General features: G+C 42.9%; 1 protein-coding gene across 3 annotated transcripts in view; it reads right to left on the reverse strand.

The window, feature by feature from the left end:
• Positions 1-18,892, reverse strand: part of MACROD2 (mono-ADP ribosylhydrolase 2) — a 1,326,034-nt gene that overhangs the window by 1,259,364 nt on the left and 47,778 nt on the right. For all 3 annotated transcript variants that reach the window (XM_084624011.1, XM_084624010.1, XM_084624009.1), the window contains exon 3: positions 9,230-9,337. In XM_084624011.1, coding sequence (XP_084480137.1) covers positions 9,230-9,337 — 108 coding nt within the window. The remainder of the gene's footprint in view (positions 1-9,229; positions 9,338-18,892) is intronic.

The raw sequence follows: 18,892 nt of genomic DNA on the forward strand, positions 1-18,892 counted from the left end.
TCGTTCTTTTTGCTGATACAGACTAACACGGCTACCACTCTGAAACCCGTCTCCATTTAGACTGAGATCTGACAAGATTAAAATATTGCAGTAAGCTTCAACAGTATTTGCATTTTTTTCTGAGGCATTCCAGTATACTGGAGATCTTGATATTATTCTCCTGAGAGTTTTAGAAAGAGAAGTGTCAGATAGTAACATACAACCAGATCTACAAATACTATTAGCGGACAGGTCCAGGTAGCAGCAGGAGGCCATTCCAAAGCCAGATTTGCACATATCTCCCCTGCATGTGATATCAAAGAAGGCAAAAGGGGAAGACAAGGATGATCCATCACCTGTTCTACCCCTGGGGCTCACTGGCAAATGACCATATTGACCCCCAGTTGCATTCAGTGAGATATTTGTCATTTGATGCTGCAGTAGCCATGGTTAGGGAATGTGTCCATGGGGCACTGTTGGCAAAATGTGATATGAAGTCTGCATTCTGGTTGCTTCCAGTGCATCCCAGGGACTTAAAATGAAATCCAAGCAGGTTAGAGGGCCATTACTATTTAGATAGCCATGCTCAAGGGGTGCTCAGTGCCATGTGCCACTTTTGAATGACTCATCTCCATGCTGGAGTGACCAAGGGTACGTGAGAGTGGTTTGCCTAACACAGTGCACTATCTCGATGACTTCTTATTTGCAGGAAGGTTAGAAACAGACAACAGAGTTCATGGTACAGGCATTTCAGAACCTAGCTGAGAACCTCAGGATCCTCTTTGCCATAGAAGAAACAGAAGGTCCAACCCAAAGTTTAATGTACCTGGGCATCAAACTGGCCATAATTCAGGGTGTTTCTAGGTTAGCAACAGAGAAGTTGGAATTGGTGAGGGAACTGCTACAGGCTCTTAAAGGGGCAAAGAAAATGACTCTAAGGGAACTACAGCTGGGCATGGGACACCTAAACTTTCCATGCCAGATATTGGGTCGTGGTCCAGCATTGTGTGTCCATCTTGCATCTGCTTCCTTTGGAGTGCAAAAACCCCACCAATCTGTCAGAACGACAAGGGGAATGAAAAATGACTTAAAGTGTGGAAAAGATTCCTGGAAGTGTTTAATGGAGTTTCAATATAGCGTTTGCACTGGTGGCTCAAAACTGAGCTACAGGAACAGTCTGACACCTAAGGAGGGACAGGTTTGGGGGTTTACTTTCAAGGAGAGTGATGTGCACAGAGGTGGCCAGAAAGCTGGGGGGCTCAGGGTATTACAGGGTATCACCTTCCTTGAATTTTTTCCCCTATATGGATGGCACTCATTATTTGGGAAGCAAAAACTTTCAGAAAAGTCCATTTCTGACAAGACAATGAAACTGCGGTCACTATCGTAAGTAGACAGTTGGCTAAGACTACTCAGGAAACAAGGGTGATGAGAGATTTTGTTTTACACTGCTTGCATTTTAACATTTTTTTTTTGTGCAGTTCATGTCCCGGGAGTGGATAAGGGTGTTGCTGATGCTCTCTCTCAATTTCAGGCTGACAGATTCTGGAAAGTCACCTCACGCACCAGCTCACACATCCACAGGTAATGCCTCAACAACTCTGAAACCTTGGCCCAAGACTTCTGTAGGACTAATAAAGGACTCTGCTGCTCCATGGACTATGAGGGCCTATAAGGCCAGCCTTTCAGAATTCAGGTAATTTAGGGCACAGGAAGGGCTTCACCATGGATGGCCCATACTTACACACTAGGTGGTGTAATATGTGATGTCTTTGACTTACTGCAATTTGGCTCTCTTCCCTGTCTCTGGTCAGCTAGCAGGCCCATCCTACTGGAATAGGTTGGTAGGTTTCCCAGACCATTGTGGGCATTTCTGAGTGGAGAAACTCTTAGAAAGGTGGTCTAGGAGGGGCGGACAGGTTATCTGTAACACAGGAAACCTGGACAGAGTTAGTACAGGCTGGGCAGATGTGGGAGGGAGGCCATTTAATCAAGGGAACATTTGTTGTTGCTTTCTTTGGTGCTTTTAGAATGAGCGAGCTGGTGTTGAAGGAATATGCAAATGGCAGCTTGCACCCTGTAAAGGCAATGAGAACTTTTCTAAAAATACAGGGCTTGCAACCAGCACTATTGTTCATACACCACGATGGCAGCTGCCTGATGAGATACCAATTCGGCACAGTATTGAGAAAAACTTTGCACTACTTGACCCCCCCACCAAAATTGGTACTCTTTCTTTCAGGATCAGGGCAGCTATGTCACAGGCTGCAGGGGGCTTTGGCCCACGGTAGGTGCAGGTAATAGGGTACTGGAAATCAATGCATTACACGACTTATATCCGCACTAAAGTAGAAGACAAAATCTTACCTAACCCCGTGTGCTTTTTTATTTGAGAAGCTACACAAAATGTATGCAACATCTGGATTTGTGAGCACTATATACCGCATTATGCCCAGAAGAGGGCACGCAGGACTGAAGCTGGAGCTCAGCTGGGTGTCAGGGCCAAAGCAGTTTGACTCCAATGGAAAGCATATTCCTAGACACTGGAACTTCAGTGATGGGGCATAGGACCATCTGTTATCAGCCGGAAGTTTTCAGAAATGAGGGCGTACAGTTGGCGATGGAGGTTCTAACAGACTGCTACAGGATGTGATGGAAATGGACTGGACAGGAATTGTGGTACCAGACCATGTAGTCAGGGCGGGGCAGTGACCAAGCTAATTGCTGCACCCCCAGTGGCCAGTTTCCAGTGCAGTTAAGAGAATAAAATGAATGGTTCCCAGAAGTAAAAGACTTGGGATTTTTGTGCCTTGGGCCTCACAGGCCGAGGTCAGAAATTGTGGCCTTCAGGGCCTGAGGACTGCATCCTGCTCACCCCTCATGGAGGCGGAGAGGAGGGTGCATAGACTCAGAACTGAATCCTGGGGGGTAGGCTGAGGAGAGCCTATCCTGTAGTATAGGTTATATGGCAAGGAGCCCTGTAATTCTGGTGCCAGTTATGGGTTATATGACAAGCAACACTGTAACCAATTAAATGTCTGGTATAGGAGAGTATGAGGGAATAGGGAACAGTGGCACTCCCTTGTGTTACAGTTTAATAAAAGTTGGGGCCTGCCGCTTAATTCCAGGCACGCATCTGTCCTCATTTTGCCTCTGTGTCCATATCAAAGGGGAGCCTCTGCTCAATCACCAGTGTTGACTAAAATTCTAGAATGCCTACCTGGCTCCTTTGATTGCACAAAAGCACATGAAACAATTCGACACCACAGTGTAACGAAGCACAAGTTACTTTAATGTTAAGAAATGAGAGTTATTTCCCCTGAAAGTAAACTTCAGATTTGAAGTGATATTTATTTGCCAGAAATTCAAAAAGGAAACATGACTGCAAAAAGCATAGTGAACTACCAAACCCAAGAATAGCAAGATTTACGGCCATTTTAATTAGTTTAAGAATAAACCAGCCTAGATTTTATACTCAGCACTCTGCCATCTGAACTCGTAGGGAAAAAAAAACCATGGAAACTGTCAACAGTTCAGGTAAATTACAGTACACCATTCTCATTCCTGTTTTCAGTAGTGTTTTTTAGGGCCGGTACTTCATGAACAACAAGTTGTACTGATGTTTAGTTTTGCCTTGAGTGACTCATGTGCTGGACAGCATTCAATGGTTAATTCCATTTTGTAGCCTCATCAACTTTTGTAACTCCTTTAATAAACAATGAAACATATAAAAGTAGATATACACAAGAGAACACAAATCAAGATACTGAGAGTGAGCACAGATTTCCTTGTTTACTAAGGTTAAACGGAGTCTCTGTTTATATTCAAGTTTTTTGCAACCAAAAGCTTTTTAGAACACTTTTGAATGCGGGTAACATCTTTTGGGATTACATTTAAATTAAAAAACAAAAGTCCACGTACAGTAGAACCTCAAAGTTACGAACACCTCAGGAATGGAGGTTGTTTGTAACTCTGAACAAAATGTTATGGTTGTTCTTTCAAAAGTTTGCAGACAAACATTGATTTACCACAGGTTTGAAACTTTACTATGCAGAAGAAAAATGCTGCTTTTAAGCATCTTAATTTAAATGAAACAAGCATAGAAATAGTTTCCTTACCTTGTCAAATCTCTCTCTTTTTTTTTAAAGTAGTTTACACTTAACACCATACTGTACTGTATTTACTTTTTTTTTTGTGGGGGGGAGGGTCTCTGTTGCTGCCTGATTGTGTACTTCTGGTTCCAAACGAAGTGTGGTATTTACTTGTCAGTTCATAACTCTGGTGTTCGTAACGCTGAGGTTCTACTCTATGTGATTAAAAACCTTTAATCTGTAAACTAGAAAAACTGGAAAAAAAACCTACAGTTTCCCTGTGTCCAGGCACAAACAAATTTTGACTTAAATCACAAACTTAGCACTTTTGTATAAATGAATATAAAACACTTTCTTCCCTGAACTTCATTGGAAAAGTGATATGGGGGGAAAAAATCTCAGACTTTTTTCATCACATTCTTAAAAGCATATGCTGTGATGGGATGATAAATCACCACCGTTTGAATACAGTCTCTTCACCGCTGCTTGTAATTCCACCAATGGATCAGAAAGGACTGCACTGAGGTCATGGAGGAAATGGCTGGAAATGCGTCTCTGTGTTGTGGCTCTATTTTATCTTATTTTCAGATGAGGGAGCACAAAGGAAGGCGACACAGGCAGGGACTCCTACATACATGGAGTGAGGAAGGGATCAAGTTTACATTCTGCTCACAGAGATAAAAGGCTTGATCTTGAAAGATGCTGAGCATTTTGCCCCCAATCCAGCAAACAGCACATGCTTCACTTCACAGGGACTACTGGTGCTTAAAGTAAAAACATGTGCTTAACGCTTTGATGGATCAAGGGTCAAGGTGCTCAGCAAACTGATAAATTGAGGCCACAGTGACTAGATGGTGGAGTGAGACAGCTGAAAAGCCCTTACTGACAGCATACATTCTCCAGTAACCTCTACAAAGCTACAGGCAATTGGCCATATGGCCAGTATCAGTCAGAGCTACTTCAACAAATTGAGTGATGATATTTAAAAATTTTCTACAATTAGTCTTAAGGAGAGTTCTCAACAAAAAGCAAGTGAGTGACACTATAAAGGGGTTCCTATTTCTTCACTTGGCTGTTTCTACATTCCCTGTCACCCAGTATTTTTAGGTTTTATTTCCAGCTCACTATTCTTAGGTTTTAATTATTATTTTTGGGGTCTATTTTTTTCTTAAAACATTGGCACAGCTTTGCCAAGTGACTGAGTATCCTACAGAAGAATAGCATGCAACACTTTTCACATAACTTCGCTGAGACATGATGGGTGGTTTGTTTGGTTTCTGTTTCCTAACTTCATGATGTAATGTAATCCACCTGGGTTAATCCTACAACATACGTATTCTGTAGCAAATTCTATGGCAAACTGTGGCAGCAGAGTGGAAATTCTGTGGCAACTTAATTCAAATTAAAAAAATTAAGGTTTTCAATAAAATGAAAAAAAAATTATTAATTCAGTTTATGCTCTCCTTGCAGTTCCAGTTGTGAACTTGCAAAGTATTTTAGTACTGACAATATATAAACTACAACATAAAATTTGCTAGGGAGAAATGTGTACAGATGACTTGAGAAGAGGAAGAAAATTTGCAACTGTGGGACATCACCTGGATATCGCTGCTATATAATGAGCAGTGAAGTTTTAAAACTTATTAGGTTTCAAAGCTAAAACCATTAAGATTAAACAGAATATACAGCTTCCACACATTTTCAGGCTGCCTACAGTCTCAGGACAGCAAAGCTGCACCTTTTTATAGATTCATAGTGTCTAAGGCCAGAAGGGACACTTAGATCATCTACTTGACCTCCTCTATATCACAGGCCATTAAATTTCATCCATCCAGTTATTCTGAATCCTATAACCCTAAAGTACAGCTTGTGCTTGGATAAACACATAGCTTCCAGAAAGACATCAGTCTTCATCTGAAGGCATCAAGAAAGACAATTCTTGGTAGTTTGTTCCAAAGGTTAATCACCCCCACATATAAAAGTCTGTACCTTATTTTTAATTTGTATTTGTCTGGCTTCAGCTTCCAGCAATAGGTTCTTGTTATGTCTTTCTCCACTAGATTAAAGAGCCTGTTAGAGGTGGTCTTACCGCCCCATGACCATGAAGGAACTTATATACTGATTAAGTCACCTCAATCTTCTTTTTGATAAACTCAACAGATAGAGAGCTCTTTGAGGACTAGAGAAAATGCCTTAAAGTGAGACACGCAAATTATTTAAATGTGAATAAAGTAGAAGAGAGAAACTTTTTACTGCAATCATAAGGGTTAGAAACTTTTTAAAAAAAAACTGAAAAAAAAATGTAGAATTTACTGCACAATCACTGTACAAAAATCTTATGACCAGAGAATACACAAGACCCTGGTAATTGCTAGCGAAGCATTGTCCAGGGAGAAAGATATTAACATCTCCTTTTCATTACTATCACAGTTTTCTTATATTTTTATTGGCAATGGTTGAGTGTAATACTTTATCTTTCAGATTCTAATCATGTTGCAGTTTCTCAGATTAGAAATAATCATTGCAAGTTTTGGGAAGGAAAACAATAGGTATAGACTGGGTCTTTAGCAGACTTGGTTGGGAAAAAAATGATTTGCAAAAAAATTCAAAATTGCAAATTCATTTTCATTCTGCAGGTTTCAAAAGGAAGTCATTTTTCTTTTATTCAAAACAATTCGGGTTTAAAAATTTCTCTCATTTCTTTTGTTCCCCCTCCGGTTTCTTCCCTCCACACCACTCAGTCAGTCTCACTTCTCCTCCCCTCTATAACAAAACGGGGCTTGGAAGGTAAGGAAGAGGGGAAAAGATATGGGGGGAGGAAAACTGATAAGCCAAAAGAGAAAAACCTAAATATTTATTCAATTTAATTGAAAAACAGAAAATTTAGAAGTTGCAAAAAAAATTTTTTTTTCAAAACGAGAAAAGGCCTTTATGAAAAATAGTCAAAATTTCAGCCAGCTGCAGTCTTCTCTCCAAGCAAGAGAGATACAAATTATAAGAACAAAAAAAAACCCATATATGGCAGCTTCCTTTTCAAGCACTACTCAGTTGTTCTGAGTGTTTCAATAAAGACCAAGTAAAATACAAATGGAAAGCCAGTGTATATCATCTTGTGCCTGTGTGAAGGAAGTAGGTTAATAACTTGGAGGGAAGCTATTTTCCAAGTTATCTACCTCCAAATATAACAAAGATAGAACAAGATAATGAACAGAATGTTTTGCTGCATTAAGGTAAACTGCATGTCCTAAATAACAAGGGTCATTAATGTTGCTTCAACCATAGGCGGTGAGTAATGGAAGCTTGAGGAGCCTAAAACTCTGTCAACTTCATGCCGCTTGGGGAGGGAGGGGACAGCGGCACGTGCCCATGGGGCCTGTGTCCAAGGGCACTGGCCAATTTGGCACCCCTGGAAACATCTCCCCCTGCCACAGCCCTGTAGCTGGAGGTGTTCCGGCTTCCTGCTGTGGCCCCATCTCGGAACCATGGCAGTGGGGGTGGAAAGGAGCGAGTGGGGGTGGAAAAGGACAGGGGAGGGGCTCCGCTGCTGTCCTGGCCAGTGCCAAGCTCTCAGTTCTCCACCCACCCACCCACCCCCGTCCGCCCTGGATGAGGGGGGGCTGAGAGCAGCGAGCAGGGCGCTAGCCTCCCCAAGGGGAAGCTTCACCCGCCACCCATGGCTTCAATGGTAAAATACAGGATTTTAAAAAAAAATTGTGTATTTACAACTCAACTAACAGCAAGTTTAGTGCAACTTCGTTTCATGGATTTTTTTTCCCCATAGAGTCATAAGTTTAATGAAATTCTGCTAGTTTAGGCATTAACCTAACAATTAACAGATGGTTTAGCAATTGTTCCGCCTTCCATTTAGCTGTGATGCTTGGAGTAACAGTGCAGATTGGGATCTGGAAAGAAATATACTGAAAATGATTCTTCCCCTCCTCCCCATGATCACAATTTTATGCACTCTATGTAAAAAACAGCCCTGAGAAACATCAGCACATTTTCCACAGACACTATCTATGGAATACCCACCACAACTTAAAATTTAACACCACTTTGCCATTCAGTTTAATTCACGCTTGGTCATAATTATTTGCATAAGTATTTTATAGATATTCAATAGCTCAGATTCATCCATTCTTCTTCTTTCATTTAGCTCCTTCCATATCAGTTGTTTTAAATCTTTATGAGAATCCAACCAGCTCCAACAAAATTTTTTGTGAGGTTAAATTTTAAAAGGACTTAATGCTAACAAAAAAAAAACCCCTAATGTTATTTCTTTATACAATACGAAAACTTTTGTCGGGCTCCAGGTATCCTTGCAATATTTAAATAGACAAAACCACAAGAACAACTTCCAAGTAACGCAGCACTTTTAACAATAAAGTACATCTGTTACACCCAATAACTACAACAAAGATACTCCACAGGGGAAAAAATTAGATCCACAACTCTCTCCAAATGCCTAAACAAACTGGTGGGCTTTGTACTGTGCCAACAAAGGTCAAGACATTCTGCTTATTCCTACTATGGAGGGAAATGAATGTCTAAGTAACGGGGTCTTCTCTCATGAAGAATGTGATGCCAGCAGCTCCCTCTCTCAAAACAGCACCAGAGTCTCCGTTGAATGCAACCTGGCAGTACAGTATAAAGAGATAGATGGTTTCTCAAGCAAGCCGTTCAGGACTTTACATGTCAGCCCCAAAACTTTAAGATACACATAAAAGCCAGGAAGAAGTTGATACAGTTCCCAAAGTTCTCATCTCCAAGTGAAATACTCTTAAAATAAATCACCTGCTGCATTCTTCACCATCGAGTCTCAGGTAGGTCATATTACAGTAAGCTAATCTCCAACATCTAATTTTAGTGTTTTGCCACATACAGTGCAAATTCTCAACTATCCAAATTAAGGAAAAAAAAATAGACAAGAGTGATCTTATATCGTATACCCAACACAGTTTGTGCTTTTACAAAAGTCTAACAATAATGGCACACAGGATGAAGTTATCTGCTGCACGCAGATTGCAAACTTTATGAGCAACAGTTTCGACATGTTATGGTTTCCACAGCATATAGTCATGTTATATATCTTTTTTTTCCCCAGAAGTGTAAAGAATACTATAAGTTTCTAAATATAACCACATTAAAAGATTACTTACCTGCATTAACTATAGCGTCAACCTCAAGCAATGTAATGTCACCTCTGTAAAGAGAAACCTTCTCACTCAGACTTTTCTTCACCTGCAAAGCTTCCTTAGTGTTTTCATCTGCAAACCAAGAAAAAAAAGTTAGGAATGATCAGAATATGAACAATTGTAACATCTTGCATTAGAAATTTAAAACACGGAGACAAGATTCAATAAAGGATTCCTATTACATTACCATTGTCAGCTTAACATAATATCTAATTATTATCTGTGCGCCCACCCCCTGCAGCTGGAGCCGCTCTTGTGTGCCCCCACCCTGCAGCCTTGGCAGGGGCTGGAGCTGGGACTGTACCTTCCCCTCCCCTCGTGGCGGTGGGGCTGGGACTGGGACTGTCAGCCCCCTCCCCACACCTATGGGGATCCAGGTGTCATTCCTCCCCCTCCTGCCCTCTCTCCCCTCATTATTTTTTAATAAAAGTCACGACAGGTCAATTTGTGTTTATTGCCCGGACCTGTCGGTGACTTTTACTAAAAATAACTGTGACAAAAGTTTAACCTTAACTATGTGACAGGTTTCAGAGTAGCAGCCATGTTAGTCTGTATCCGCAAAAATAAAAGGACGACTTGTGGCACTAAACTTGTTAGTCTCTAAGGTGCCACAAGTCCTCTTTTTCTTAACTATGTGGTTATTCTTAAGAAAAGGAGTAGTTATGACAATTTTCAGTTTTACCCCTAGAGGGCACTGATAGCCCAAAAAGGGACACAAGCACTTGATAACTACTGTACCAGTTCCAAAACATAAATTACTGTAAATTTTTGCTTAAAAATAAAGCCTCTTAAATGCCAACAAATTATTAATCAATTTGTAAGCACCTAAAGGATAATAGGGTTATACAGAATAGCCAGAATGAATTTGTCAAAAAAAAAAAAAAAAAATCAAGCCAAACCAACCTAATTTCTTTCTTTGACAGGGCTACTGACCTAGTGGATTGGGGTGGGGGAAGTGAACAGCAGAGAGGAAATATTTTAATTTTAATAAGGCTTTACAGTCCCAAATGACATTCTCATAAGCAACCTAGGGAAAGATGATGATTACCGAGAGGTGGGTGCATAATTGGTTGAAAAATCATACTTCGATAGTTATTAATGGTTCGCTGTCAAACTGGGAGAGTGTTTCTAGTAGGGTCCCTCAGGGTTTCTCCTGGATCCCATACTAATCAATATTTTCATTAATGACTTAGATAATGGAGTGGAGAGTATGCCTATGAAATCTGCAGATGACAGCAAACTGTGAGGAGTTGAAAGCACTTAGAAAACAGGATTAGAATTCAAAATGACCTTAACAATTGGAGAATTGGTCTGCAATCCAAAAAAACAGGAATTCAATAGAGAGAAAGGCAAAGTACTATAGTTGGGAAGGGGGAGAATCAAATGCCCAACTACAAAATGGGTAATAACTGGCTAGGTGGTAGTGCTGCTGATAATAGTCTTGGGATTATAGTTGATCACAAAATGGATTCGGAGTCAACCATGTAGTTGAGAAAAAGGCCAATGTCATTCTGAGGTATATTAACAGGAGTGTCATAAGAAAGACACTGGAGGTAATTATTTCACTCTATTCAGCAGTGGTGAAGCCTCCGCTGGAGTACTAGGTTCAATTCTGGATGCCGACATAATGGAGAGTCAAAAACAATGTAAGGTTTAGAAAACCTGACCCATGAGGGAAGATTAAAAATACTGGGGCTACTTAGTTTTGTCACACATACACACACAACGACTAAGCAGGGACCTGATAAGTTTTTAATATGTTAAGGGCTGTTGTAAAGAGGATGGTGATCAATTGTTCCTGTCCACTGAAAGTAGGACAAGTAGTAAAATGGGCTTAATCTGTGACAAGGGAGATTTACGTTTGCTATTACAGAAAAACTTGTAACTATAAAGATAAATCAAGTTTTGGAATAGGCTTCCAAGGAAAGTTGTGGAATCCACATCACTGGATGGCTGGACAAAAACCCATCAGAGATGGTTGAGGAAGGACCAAGTAAACCTAAACACAGTGGCTGGACTTGACCTCTCCTATGTTTTTACGATTCCATATCGGAACACAGAAAAAACTCTGTAAGTAAACATTTTTAGAATTAGTTTTCATGTGTGTTTATTTGGTTACTGCCATGGCACAAAAAGCAACACACACACACAGGGGAAGTGGGGTGGGAGAATGAGGGGAATCTTAATTGCAGCATTAGTTACTGAAGCTACTCTTAACTACGAGAACAGCTGCATGAACTGCAGCCTTTAGGGAAGAAGCAAACAAGGATAAAAAACGATAGAAAAAGAAAACTTAAGAAAAACCTAAACAGGCCCATCATAATTTATATGAATGATTTGCAAGGGTCACACAATTAGCCCGAACACCCCAAACACATAGAACCCCATCATTACGTCAGGGCTGTAACCAGTGCGGGGCAAGCAGACCAGCAGCCCAGGGTACAAAACAGTGGGGGCTGAAAAATGGAGCAGTGTGGGGAGGAGCACATGGAATCACATGTCCCCACCCCCCAGATTTCTGCCTTCCATTTAGCACAGAGGTTTTCAAACTGTGGCGACGTGCCTCACAGTTTGAAAGCCATTGCCTCCTGCCAGGAACCAGCAGATCAGAAGCTGGTGGGAGCCACATGGCATGCTCAGGCCCCTAGCTTTCTGTACTGTGGGAGCTGGCTGGCAACCCTCCTTGCCCTGTTTCCCAAGCCGGACTGCCTCTGCATGGCCAGGTGCTCCCCAGGCAGAGTGGGTGGCACAGCTCTGAGCCCTGTCCCAATGCACTCTTGCCAGCTGGCACTGGGTTCCTTCGGGGGAGAGGCAACACATCCTGGAGCCAGCCCTTATCCATAGAGCCCAAGGGGCGAGCTCCAGGGGGCGGTGCCAGCCATCGCCAAGCTCTTTCAAAGAAGTGGTAAGAGCACGTCAGGGGCGCAACTCGGAGCTGTGTCATTTGGCCTGCCTGTGGAGTGCTCAGCCCAGCTCAGGGAGCAGGGCAGGGAGGGCTGCTGGGCAGCCAACACCCTGGCTCCAACACCGCCAAGACCCAAGGGCCTGAGCAGACTAGGTGGCTCCCACCAGGTTCTGATCCACGAGCTCCTGGCAGGAGGTGACAGTTTTCAAATTGTGGAGCACACCCTCACAGTTTGAAAACCTCCTGTGCAAATGGAAGACAGAAATGGGGGGGGGGGGTAAGAGCGGGGAGAGAAACGTGACCCCATGTGCCCTCCCACACATCACCTCTGGGGCGTGCAAATATGCTTGCTCACCCAGGTGCTAGAATGCCCAGCTACAGCTCTGCATTACATACAGAGCTGATGATGGGCAACCTTCATGAATAAATCTAAAACTGTAGGTAGCAATCAGATACAGTCCAAATGGTCTAAATCACTGAGGGCAAGAGACTACACACCCATTAGGCTTTACACACTTATGATTTAAACATTTTTTGTGAACTTAGAGTAGGAGGAGGGAAACTCATTGTGCCTTCTGATTATACATGTTGCAGATCATCTCAATTTTAGAGTATAAAAGGCAGATGTTAGATCTGTCCATAATTTATCAGTAGAGACTTTGTCATGTTTTAACCCAGTAAACCAAACATACGTTCATTCCTGTACTGTGGGAGTCTGCGTCATAAGTACAGTACTAAGATGACATTTTTAGAGTAATTTTGCTGGCGTATTATAGTTGTCACCCCTCTCTAGGCTTGGACTCAAGCCCACATCAAGTCAAGTGAAACTGAACTGTTAAACTGACAATTTAATGAGAAGACCTTTCCAACTTCAATGAAATGAAATCCTTCATTACAAAAAGAAACGCTGAAGGGAAGATTTAGTGAGAGTAATGAGAGAAATGTGTAAGATTATGGCACACTTTCCTTCCAACCACTTTGAGCTATTTATCAATCCTTACAATACTTAGTTTCGCTCTGATTTGTGCTTGAAGAGTTGATATTTCTTCTACCATGCAGGTGGCCAAAAAATATAATCTCATTAACTCTGCTTTAGACCATGAGCTTCAGTCTGAAGACAAAAGCAACTCTTTGCTTATTCAAGCTTTGAAAGAACTACCACCTACAGCCATCAACATTTGTAAGAACAAAGATCAAAATTTATTGACATCAACAATCCAAAACTCAGACAAGCACTTAGGGGATGGATGGAGCTGGTATTTGTTCAAGAGCCATACATCCAGCCATTATCTAAATCCATTTTTCACTGCACATAGCTATCTCCCTTCCAAATGTTCATCCCGAAGACCCTATATCACAATCTCCACTTTTGATCAATGACTGTTGGATTCTCCTGTCACTTCGGTGGATGAGCATTCAGCTAGCATTGACGTGAGTTCTGGGTTTGTTTCTATGGATTCCCACGTGGGAAGCAAGTCTGATCCTGGATTTGCAAATGTGACTGCATATATCTTTCAAGTGTAATCATCGTTGGGAAAAAGGTTTGAGGCACTGGCCTTACGATATGCTCTCTTCTCCTGCAGAGACCTCACATACCTCTCCTTAAAAGTGGGCATGGCCTCATGGCACGAACCTCTCCATCTGTATCTGTCCAGTGCAACAAGTTCCCAGGTTCTAAGGTCTATCCTGAATTCTTAGAGGTTGGCCTTCAAGGTATCTAAAGACATGTCGACCTTAAAATGCATTCCTGTGCTCAGCTGACTGTATAGCACTGCTTTAAGTATATACATCCGACCCAGCAAAGTTGAGCGCTGATGAGCATGCTCTCGATGCCAGGGATTTGCCACCTCCCAAGGACTTCAGTGTTGGAGATCCTGTCCTGCCACTTGATGTTACATATCGATCTTAGGCAGCGAAGCCGGAAGCTCTCCAGCTGCTTGATGGGATGTTGGTAGAGTATCCCTGTCTCACAGTCACAGAGAAGTGAGGTGAGTACAACAACACAACAGATTTTTATCTTAATTCTGTGGCAGACTCCACACTTCCTCCAGAGCTTGTGCCGGGTACTGAACGATCTCATCATATACCCTGGCATGGCTGGAAAGCATGCCGCCCAGGCAGCAGAATTTCCCAACCGAGTTGAGGGTGTGTTGTCAGTTGGGTTGATGGGATCATGCTGCTCGTGACACTGGTGGCCTGGTGCTGGTACATGACCTCTGTCTTTTTTCAGGCTGGTTGTGAAACTGAAGCATTTTGACTGCCAATGGAGCAGCGCTGCCCCACTAGGTTTACTTGTTCTCCTGAGGATAACTGCTTCTGGCTCCTTAAAGGAAAGCAGCTGGGATGGAATTCCACCCCCGTTAGCTAACACGGGTGGTTGCTTTATGATTCAGCATTGTGAGGAACTGTATTAGGTGACAGTTTGAGGCAGTAGGGGCTGGGTTGAGATCTACGAGATGATTCAGAAAAGCTCTGAGTCATCTAAAGCAGCGACATGCTCCTTTGAAGTCTTCTCTTTAAAGATACAGTCTTCACCAAGCCAAGAATATGTCTAGTGGGAACAGCAAGCGACAGAGTTAGAATTCTTGCATGCTATTGGTTTCTTAATGTTTTCAATATACAAAATGATCATTCATCTTTGGTTCTCAAAGTGCTTTATGAAAGTGAGAGTGTGCAGTATAGCATATTCAGAAAACAAAGTATCTAACAAGCTATTTTGACCATGTCCCAAAGGCAAATTTTTGAAAATTCTATACTTCTTCCAAACCTGAGCCGCCAGATGCCAGTGGATTGGAAGCTGGTGGAAATCGCCCAGCCCATTCAGGCACCTGGTTGTGGGAGCCAAGGTGCTGTCTGGCTGTGGGGCAGCCCTCCCTGCCCCCCAAGCTGGGATGCCCCTGCATGATCCAAGGTATGCCCCGTCACACTATTGCCTTTCCCCTAAAGGAGCCAGTACCAGTTGTGATGTTCCCTGGAGCTGGCTCCTGTGCACAGAGTCCACCTGCCATGAGATGCTCCGCAAGGCTCTTGCAGCTCTGCTGCTGGCAGCTGGGCTCTGTCAGGCATCGCCTGCTGGTGCCTTCAAGGGAGGGGCAAGAGCACATCAGGGGCACAGCTTCAAGCTGTGCTCCACACCCTGCCTGGGGACCTGGCTGTACAGAGGAGGCTCGGCTCAGGGCAGGGAGAGCCAGTAAGCCAGCACCCGAGTTTCCACAGCAGAGAGCCAGAGGCCTGAGCGGGCTGGGCAGCTCCCTCCAGCTTCTGATCCACTGACTCCTAACAGGAGGCGATGGTTTTCAAACCATGAGGCACGTCGCCACAGTTTGAAAACCTCTGTGCTAAATGGAAGGCAGCAGTCTGGGGAGGTACGTGACCCTATCTCTCTCTCTCTCACATGCACACGCACACCCCACTTCTATAGGGCACAAACGCGCTTACTCAGCCCTAGGCATGACTCTCTCAGTCATATGATTTAGTTGGGGATTGGTCCTGCTTTGAGCAGCGGGTTGGACTAGATGACCTCCTGAGGTCCCTTCCAACCCTGATATTCTATGATAAACAACCAAAAAAAGGTGAGACAACCTATAGGTGTCACTACTGCGCCACTTTTTACACTAAACTATTTGTACACAAAAGTTTATTCGGTAGTAATGCATTTAAGACAACTAGAAGATTACATAAATGTAATGCTACATACTGTTCCCACATACTGGTACTGCACAGATCTGATTGTATAAATGCCACTTCCAGCAAAAAGGAAACTGCGAAGTATGTCAATATGATGACATTTTTGCATAATTTAAGCCACCAACAGATTTAAGTCATCTGTACATTTGTCTCAAGGAACTGATTTTTGTTTTCAATTGCAGTTTTGTTCCTAGGGCTACTGTCACATTGTCATCAGGACACTGTTAAATGTCTTACTTAAAACCCAAGAAAATCCACACAGAGGTATCCATAGGTTGAGGATCAGACTGACGATAACCTGAAATACTTAACTATTTTCCTATTATGAAGAAGAATGTTGTGCTTTCTTTTGCAAAGTAAGTTATAACCGGTTTCAGAGTAACAGCCATGTTAGTCCGTATTCGCAAAAAGAAAAGGAGTACTTGTGGCACCTTAGAGGCTAACCAATTTATTTGAGCATAAGTTTTCGTGAGCTACAGCTCACTTCACTGGATGCATACTGTGGAAACTGCAGAAGACATTATATACACAGAGACCATGAAACAATCCCTCCTCCCACCCCACTCTCCTGCTGATAATAGCTTATCTAAAGTGATCACTCTCCTTACAATGTGTATGATAATCAAGTTGGGCCATTTCCAGCACAAATCCAGGTTTTCTCACCCTCCGCCCCCCCCCCCCACACACACACACACTCACACTCACTCTCCTGCTGGTAATAGCCCATCCAAAGTGACCACTCTCTTTACAATCAAGAAGATGACAAAGACAATTTTCTCCTGTTAATGATTACCCATTAGAAGTGTTGTTGCTCCTTTGCCCAGCATTAGACTTTGGAGCTTTGTAGTTAGTTGGTTTCCTAATGAAGGAGGATTGATGACGGTCTCAGGGTATTTTCTACTTCTGTAACCAGTTTCCGAGACTTACAAAATTCCTGTTTACCTTGAAAAGAGGTGTCAAGAACTGTACACATGTAAGTCACTTGCAGAAACTTAGCTAAGACTCCACAGAATCAAGACCTGTTGCCACAAACAACTCCCTTCATCTCATCTTTGTTACCACCTTTAGCACACTAATTGTCACTGTCTGCACGCAGTGCTTCATTCAACCGGAGAACCACATACCCAGTTGACGAACCTAGTGCTAGACTCCTTATGCCAATGAGAAAGGTATGTTGTCTTCAAGATATGGAATCTGGCATACTGAAATATAATATTCTCTGGAGCTCAATAAGAACAGGCCAACAGGTTCTCAGACTTCATGTTATTATACAAAACAACGTGTGTGTATATATTATGTTAATTAAATCAAATCAGTGAAAGATTTACCGTCCACTTCAAGTGTAATGAAGTTATTTCTTCCTCTGTTGCAGTGGTTCAGACTTTTGTACTGGTGACCCCTTTCACACAGCAAGCCTCAGAGTGCGACCCCCCATTATAAATTAAAAATACTTTTAAATATATTTAACACCATTATAAATGCTGGGGGCAAAGTGGGGTTTGGGGTGGAGGCTGACAGCTTGTGACCCCCATGTAATAACCTCGCAACCCCCTGAGGGGTCCCAACCCCCAGTTTGAGAATCCCTGATCTATTACTTAGGGTTACCAGATAGCAACTGTGAAAAAACGGGACGGGGGTGGCGGGTAATAGGCGCCTATATAAGAAAAAGTCCCCAAAACCGGGACTGTCCCTTTAAAAATGGGACATCTGGTCACCCTACTATTACTGAAACATGACAAAGTGTGTACTGATAAATTACTGACAGATCTGGCAGCTGCCTTTTATACTCTAAAACTGAGATGACCTGGCAACATGTATAATCAGAAGGCACAATGAGTTTCCCTCCTCCTACTCTAAGTTTACAAAAAAAATTTAAACCATAAGTGTGTAAAGCCTAATGGATGTGTAGTCTCTTGCCCTCAGTGATTTAGACCATTGGACTTTATTTGGTTTCTACCTACAGTTTTAGCTTTATTTAAGATAGTTGCCCAGCAACAGCTCTGTATGTAATGCAGAGCTGTAACTGGGCGTTTTAGTGCCTGGGTGTGCAAGCATATTTGCACCCCCTAGAGGCGACGTGTGAGAGGGTATGACAATATTGAAATTGTCTGCTAAAAAAAAAAAAAAGATGTTGACAACCATCAAAAACATGACATTTTTAGTGCGTTAGCAATAGACCTGACACACAACACCTCACTGCTTACTGGAGAACTGCTGCCCCTCTCCCATCAGACAGAAGTTCTACCTTACATATAGTTTCAAAATATAAAACCCTGAAGTGGGATTGGTAATGGAAAAGGGAAAAAGTGCCTGGGGATTACACACTGTAGAGCATCTCTGTCTTTCCATCTCGTAGTCTCCACCCCAACCCCGACCCCCCACAATTTTTCCTTCCTTTCTTCAAAAGTTTGACAGTGACATTAAAAGGCGATATTTTACATGACTGAACATGCTCCATTTGAAGAGGAAATGATGCATTTGCTGATTGTACACACACAGTAGCCTGCCAGTAAGGAACATGGATGTAGAGGGATTGCAGACTTCCTGGAGGCCAAGAGCCACCTGGAAAGCACATGCGGTTCAGACAGGGGTGAAAGTAAGTTAAAGGATTTACCAGTACTCCAGAGTCCCAAGCAGTGGGGCGTTGCCTCAACCAGGAGAGGCGGGGCCTGGCCCTTTAAATCAAGATTTGAAGGCCCCATGGCTCTGGCTAGAAGCCCCGGGGCCTTTAACTTACCCCCAGAGCTACCAGCTGCAGAGGTGACTGGGAGCCCCAGGGCTCAGGGGCAATTTAAAGGGCCCCGGCCACCGCGGAGCTCCGGACCCTTTAAAGTGCTGCCAGAGCCCTGCCGCCACTACCCCAGGGGCTCCGGCAGTGGGGCTCCCTGCAGTGGCCAGAACCCAGTCCGGCACAGTGTACTGGCTCTTGCCGCTATGCCGTACTGGACTGTACCAGCTTACTTTCACCTCTGGGTTCAGAGCAAAAGTATGTGCATCTAACAGGTTTCCTAGGTGTCAAACTTACGGGGTGGGAG

Source organism: Lepidochelys olivacea (genome assembly GCF_965140295.1).
Source record: "Lepidochelys olivacea isolate rLepOli2 genome assembly, chromosome: 3".
NCBI classification, from domain to species: Eukaryota; Metazoa; Chordata; order Testudines; family Cheloniidae; genus Lepidochelys; species Lepidochelys olivacea.